This window comes from Chiloscyllium plagiosum, chromosome 41, assembly GCF_004010195.1.
Source record: "Chiloscyllium plagiosum isolate BGI_BamShark_2017 chromosome 41, ASM401019v2, whole genome shotgun sequence".
Classification (NCBI taxonomy): Eukaryota; Metazoa; Chordata; class Chondrichthyes; order Orectolobiformes; family Hemiscylliidae; genus Chiloscyllium; species Chiloscyllium plagiosum.
The window spans coordinates 13,497,809-13,504,922 of NC_057750.1; the positions used below are offsets into that span (position 1 = coordinate 13,497,809).

At 49.2% G+C, this 7,114-nt stretch overlaps 1 protein-coding gene across 1 annotated transcript in view; it reads left to right on the top strand.

Annotated features, from left to right (window-relative positions):
- The window catches only part of LOC122542709 (nascent polypeptide-associated complex subunit alpha, muscle-specific form-like), an 8,262-nt gene extending 2,873 nt beyond the window's left edge, over positions 1-5,389 (top strand). Inside the window, exon 2 of the mRNA XM_043680689.1 lies at positions 4,584-5,389. Coding sequence (XP_043536624.1) covers positions 4,584-4,710 — 127 coding nt within the window. The 3' untranslated portion in view covers positions 4,711-5,389. The remainder of the gene's footprint in view (positions 1-4,583) is intronic.
- Positions 5,390-7,114: the final 1,725 nt, after the last annotated feature.

Consider the following 7,114-nt stretch of genomic DNA (forward strand, 5'->3'; position numbering starts at 1 on the left):
TACACACTGACATCACCGCCGGGGGGAGAGGGGGTGCACCGTGACCTCACCGCCAGGGGGTGAGGGGGGTACACCCTAACATCACCGCTGGGGGGAGGGGGGAGCACCGTGACATCACCGCCAGGGGGAGGGGGGAGCACCCTAACATCATCACCAGGCGGGGGGAGGAGGTGCACCCTAACACCCCTCCAGGGGGAGGGGGGGCAGGGGGAGCAGGTTGACCATCCCAGCTCCAGGGGGAGCAAAGCAGGACAGAGGAGGAAGAACATCAACTCTGCTTTCTCTCTCTACAAAAGATGGCGCCAGCCCTGCCGAGTTCCACCAGCCATCCCAGTTACTTGTTGCTGGAGAAACTCGGCAGGGCTGGCAGCGTTCTGTGCGGACGGGAAGCAGAGTCAATGCTGCAAGTCCAAGACGATTCTTCTTCAGAAGCGGAGAGCCGAAACGTTCGCTCAGTTTCAATCACAGGAGAAACTCAAAAAGAAACCTAGCAGATCTTTGTGTTTGTGAACCCCTGCTTTAGGGGCAGGACGAGGTGATTATTTGTTGAGGGAGCAACAGGAAGTTCACATCTCGAGTCTGATATGGCTTTTCTTCTGAAACTCCATCTGTACTACCAAGAAGAAGCCATTTTGAAGTTACTCAGGTCACAGTGCCCCAGCCAACCCAAAACACCCATCTCTCCAAGAACTCAAATCCCAAGCCCTGTGGCCAATTCAATACTAGAAGCCAGGGGCTCAGTTACCGACAAGGATAGCAACAAGGGAAGGGGATATCAGTCCATTGTTAACGGCTCTTAGGGGGCATGTGGTGCAGTGGCAGTGCCCCTGCCGTCTGAGCCAGAAGGTCTGAGCTAAAGTCCCACCAGCTGCAGGAGTGTGTAATAACATCCCTGCGCAGGTTGATTTGAAAATACCTCAATCCTGGCTCATCTCTATTTACCTGCACCCGCTCTATACCACACAGGACCCACGGAGAGAGTTGACGTTGTATCAGAGCTTTATTTCTCTGAAGTGATGCACACAGCGAGGGATGTCCACAGTCCCTTGCTCACTCTCACTCCAATTTGGATGTTTGCTATAGTTAGGGTCCTGGTATGTCACTGTGTTGAATCGAGCGCGCTGATGGAACTATGAAGTTGACAGGCAGGAGGCTGGAGGAACACAGCAAAGTCAGACAGCATCAGGAGGTGGAGAAATCAACATTTCAGGTGTAACCCTTCTTCAGGACTCAAGAAGGGTTACACCCCAAACGACGACTTCTCCACCTCCAGGTTCCTCCAGCCTGTTTGGATTCCAATACCTGCAGTTGTTCTATCTCTATAAAACTATGAAAGTGGAGTTGCAGGTTGATAGGATAGTGAAGGCGGTGTTTGGTATGCTTTCCTTTATTGGTCAGAGTATTGAGTTGGGAGGTCATGTTGCAGCTGTACAGGACATTGGTTAGGCCACTTTTGGAATATTGTGTGCAATTCTGGTCTCCTTCCTATCGGAAAGATGTTGTGAAAGCTGAAAGGGTTCAGAAAAGATTTACAAGGATGTTGCCAGGGTTGGAGGGTTTGAGCTATAGGGAGAGGCTGAACAGGCTGGGGCTGTTTTCCCTGGAGCATCGGAGGCTGAGGGGTGACCTTATAGAGGTTTATAAAATTATGAGGGGCATGGATGGGGTAAATAGGCAAAATCTTTTCCCTGGGGTCAGGGAGTCCAGAACTAGAGGGCATAGGTTTAGGGCGAGAGGGGAAAGATAAGAAAGAGACCTAAGGGGCAACCTTTTCACACAGAGGGTGGTACGCGTATGGAGTGAGCTGCCAGATGAATTAGTGGAGGCTGGTACAATTGCAACATTTAAGAAGCATTTAAACGGGAAGGGTTTGGAGGGATATGGGCCGGGTGCTGGCAGGTGGGACTAGATTGGGTTGGGATATCTGGTCAGCATGGACGGGTAGGACCAAAGGGTCTATTTCTGTGCTGTACATCTCTATGACTGTGAGTACATAGTCCCAGTTCCACACTTCGAGGGGCTGGGGTGGGATTAGCCGAAACACAAACAAGAGTTTGAAGCTTGCTGACAGGGTGCTGTGGGAAGAATTCTGCATCGCCAGAATGGTCTGCATTCCCTCCCTGTCATTTGGTTACCCAGCACAAGGTGGTGCATTGGCAATGTCGGCCAGCTAGAAATCTGGAGATTCTTTTTAACCTTCATGTTGTAGCACGTCTGGGGGCCGGCCGCGAGGACTTGAAGCTGGCTCAGACGTAGGGACACTATCACTGCAACACAGAAGTCCTCGACTTGCTGTTCTGAGTCATTGTACCATAGCAACTGATTGGATTGAATTTGAATCCATCACATTGCAAGCAGAACCACCTGCCCCTGCTCTGCAGCTACATTTGTGCCCCGGTGTTTTTGGAGATGGGAGACAGTACACAGTGCCCATCGATTCTCAAGGCTTTTCGAGAGAGGTGGGCACTGCAGGGGATACAGTGCTTTACCTCCCACTCCAACTCCCTCCCTACTCCCCTCACTGTCAACGGTTTGCATTGGCCAGAACGGGTTCAGCTTGGACTCAGTTGGTGACGCAGTGTTTTTAACTGGTGGAGGTGGCTCCAGGCGGCCATCTTGGGACACCGTGATAGTGTCCCTCCCGCTGAACTGAGACTTCCAGGGTTCAAGGCAGTGTTTAATAACCTCTCTGAACAGGTTGATTAGGGAAATAGGTTAAATAGGAGAAAAACAAAAAGATAAAGATACAGGGGAAAAAAAATGTAAAGCAGACTCAGGAGGCCCTCTTGTGGTGCAGTGGTAGTATTCCTATGCCTGGACCAGGAGGCCTGGGTTTCAGTCCCACCTGTGTGTAATAACACTTCCAAACAGGTTGATGAGAAAATTATGTAAGGCAGACCCAGGGATGGGTCTGGAGACCTGTCTACCCACCCCCGACCACTCCTTCTATGGCTACATTTGTGCCCAGGTGTCCCTGGAGAAGGACAACACAAGTGCACACCAATTCTCAATGCCTTTAGAGAGGGTGGGGGGGTGGGGTGGGAGAGATAGTGCCTTACCTTCAGCTCGAACTCCATGTTGATTTAGTTCCTTCCTGCTATCCATCGCCTCTCGTTTCCCCCCTCACTTTCGATGGTTCACAATGCCCACAATGGATTTGGCTTTACATTTCTGATTGGCTGCATTGGTGAGTTACTGGTGGTGGTTAATTGTTCAACTCTAAATTTTATGTTGTCGTTTTTAAACTAACACTTTTCTGTAGCTGTGTTAGTGCCCGGGGTGTCATTGGAGAGCACATGCGCGAGAGAGCGCGAGCATATTGTTTCCTTATTGCCTGGGGTGGGTGGTGGAGACCACAGGGGCTGGGGTGCTTTATATCTACTTTGATTGAGCTCCCTCCTCTCTCTCTCACACACACACACATTTGGGGATCTGCATTGTTCACAATGGGTTTTGTTTAGAAATTAATCAATGGGAAACTATGGGGATTTACTGGTGGTTACCAGGTCAAAAAAAGATGAAAAAAATATAAAATCAGGAATTGGAAGCTAGACTTATTGATGGTGACAAAGTGAAGCTATTGGTTCTTGTAAGTTCTCTTTCGGGAAAGAAATCTGCCATCTTTACCTGGTCTGGCCTACATGTGTCTACAGAACCCCATGAGCAATATGGTGGGCTCTTAATTGCCCTCTGAAATGTGGGAGCCACTAAATTGGAGGGCAATTAGAGACGGCAGCAAATGCTGATCTCGCCAGTGACGCTCCCCGTTCCAAGAGAGAACATGAAACTCATTTCAGTTCCCAATGTTTCTCAAGACCCACTAAGCTTCACCCATCGTCAGGACAGGTGGCGATGACTGGCACTGCACAGTGATGCTGCCCTCAAGCATCCAGTGAGTGGCTCAGTGGTTGGCTCTGCTACCTTTACATTTTTTACATTACATTACAGCGTGGAAACTGGCCCTTCGACCCAACAAGTCCACACCGACCCGCCGAAGCGCAACCCACCCATGCCCCTACATTTACCCCTTACCTAACACTACGGGCAATTTAGCACGGCCAATTCACCTGAGCTGCACACCTTTGGACTGTGGGAGGAAACCGGAGCACCCGGAGGAAACCCACAGACACGGGGAGAATGTGCAAACTCCACACAGTCAGTCGCCTGAGGCGGGAATTGAATCCGGGTCTCAGGCGCTGTGAGGCAGCAGTGCTAACCACTGTGCCACCGTACCTCTCAGCATCAAGGACCCGGGTTCGATTCCACCCTCAGGCAACCATCTATGTGGAGTTTAAACATTCTGTGTCTGCAGGGGTTTCCTCCCACAGTCCAAAGATGTGCAGGTTCGGGTGGCTAGGCCACACGAAATTGCCCTTGAGTGTTCAAGGGTGTGCAGGTTAGGGTGGGTTAGCTGTAGGAAATGCAGGGTTACAGGGATAAGAGTAGGGAGATGGGCCTGGGTGGGGTGCTGCTTGGAGTGTTGTTGGGCTAAGCAGCCTGTTTCCACACTGCAGGGATTCTACAGTGACCTCTCAGGCTAACCTAGTCACTTGCTGCTGCTTTTTCCTCGCCCTGATCCCCAGGACCAACTCAGTGAAGGAACCATTCTGCGAGACGCCCTGGGTTCGGACAGCACTGTTGGCAGGATCGCTGGTAGCTGGCACCAAGTTCTGTATGGATCACCTCAAGACCAACAACGCTGTCAGCTGAACGTGAGCGTTGGCGTTTAAAGCAAGGGAGAGAGAAGGTTTAAAGAACAGTACTTACTTTTATAATCGATCTGAGATCGCATTAATTTCAATGTTACAGCCCAGTCTGATGGACCAACCGGGTTCACACAAGACAATTCATCAACCTAGTATTAAATGAATTAAAAATTTGGGAACTTTTATGGTTTAAAATGTTCTGCTGGTGAACAGTCAGCTTTAAGGGAGGAGGCAACCCATAATAAATAAATAAAACAATATGAAATATACTATGACCATTTACAAAAAGCTTATTTCTGTTTTAGCTCTCTCAATATAACATGTCTAAAAGCACACGGGACTTGGGAGTGCTGATTCAGCCCCGATTTAGTACTGGAGTAAGCACAGTAGCTGGTTTAAAATAAAATCTATCTTCATGAAAATAATGCTTGTGGAATGGGGAGGATGTGTGGGGTGCGGATTTTCCCGGATCTGTATCAGTGAGCCAACAAGCTCCGAGGAAACCTTCAATCAGCAACTGGTTTAGTTTGGGATTATGTTGGGGATGGACTGGTTGGACCGAAGGGTCTGTTTCGGTGCTGTACGACTGTGAAAATCACACACAAAAGCACGTGAAGAAAGTGGCTCAGTGGTTAGCACCGCTGCCTCACAGCAGCAGGCACCCATGTTCGATTCCCACCTTGGGTGACTGTGTGTGGAGTTTGCACATTCTCCCAGTGTCTGCAGGTGCTCCAGTTTTCTCCCACAATCCAAAAATGTGCAGCTCAGGTGAATTGGCAATGCTAAATTGCCCGTAGTGATAGGTGCATTAGTGGGTGAGTGTGTTTGGGTGGGTTACTCTTCGGAGGGTCAGTGTGGACTTAATGGGCTGAAGGGCCTGTTTCCACACTGTAGGGAACCATCTAATCTGAAAAAAGAAAGCACTTTTATTCACACGGTGTCCTCGCCTCAGACAGGTCTGACATTAGCCATGGGAAATGCAGGGTTATAGGGACAGGGTACAGGGATGGGATGCTCTTCTGAGGGTCCATGGGCCGAATGGCCTGCTCCCACACTGTTGGGATTCGATGATTCTGTCGAGGCTGTGGCTTACTTCTGAAGTGCACTCACGCATGGACAAGCTGAACAGCCAATTTACACACAGCAAAACTCCACACATAACTAAAAGATCAGATAGTTCTCTTTTGGAAAGGATAGTCTGTCATTGTAGATATTTTGGTGATAAAACCAATTTCGCAACTAAATCCTTCCAACGAAACCACAATGTTCAATGCGCAAATCAGATGTAAGGGGGTGGGATTTGGAGTTGGATTAGATTAATGGACAGTAGGAAACACTACCACGAAGGGATCAGATTGGCAAATTCTTCACCCATGCCCTGAAATCTGCCGTCTGCCTGGTCTGGCCTGGGCCTGGGCCTGATCCCAATCCTACACCAGTGTGGCTGACTCTTAGCTTCCCTCTGAAATGGTCGACCAAAGACACACCGTTAACAAAACCATCACTGGAGGCTCAAGAAGATTTCCAGCCACCGCCTTCATAAGGCAGTTAAAGGTTTTGCCAGAAATGCCCCTAATAAAATACCAGCAGGGGCCAATGTTAAGAAACAGGTCCAGGAGTAAGCCATTCAGCCCCCTCAGTCAATATGATCATGGATGGTCTGACAAAGCTTCATCACTACTGTTGCTTATCCCCCACCACACTTGACTCCTTGCCGATCTGTCACCTTGGAAATCACCCAGCATGCACTTCTCTCCAGGGAACACAACTCTGAAACCCTCGCAACTGTCTGAAAGAAGAAATACCTCACCTTAAATTGGAGAGCCCTTACTTTGTCCCCTAATTCTGGGCTCCCCAACGTGGGGAAACCGCATCCGGTCTGTCAAACCCCCTTGGAATCTTACGTTTCAATCAGATCTTCACTCATTCTCCTAAACTCCACTCGGCTCAATCACCCCACCAACAGCAAGCCCTTTCATCCCAGGAATCAGCCAATACTCTGGAGGAAGTTAGAAACTTAACGATGCTTCATTTTAAACAGGCGTTTAACAGACAGCACAGAAACAAACCTTTCGGTCTCAAAATGTGCTTTTAAAACCTCTCTCCCCTCACCTTAAAAAGATGGCCTGTTGTTTTGAACTCCCTTTGCTATTCACTTTATCTACGCCCCTCAAGAGTCATGCAGCACGGAAACAGACCCTTCTGTCCAGTGCCGAACATAATCCCAAAGTAAACTAGCCCCGCCTGCTTGCTCCTGACCCAACTCCCTCCAAACCCAATCCAATTGTGGTGTCAATCCCACTTTCCAGTCCAACGGGTACGTTGTTAGCACTGGTGCTTTCCCTCCCAGATATTTAATGTTTGCAACATAACGTTCCCAACAAATCAAGCATGGATCCACACAAGAA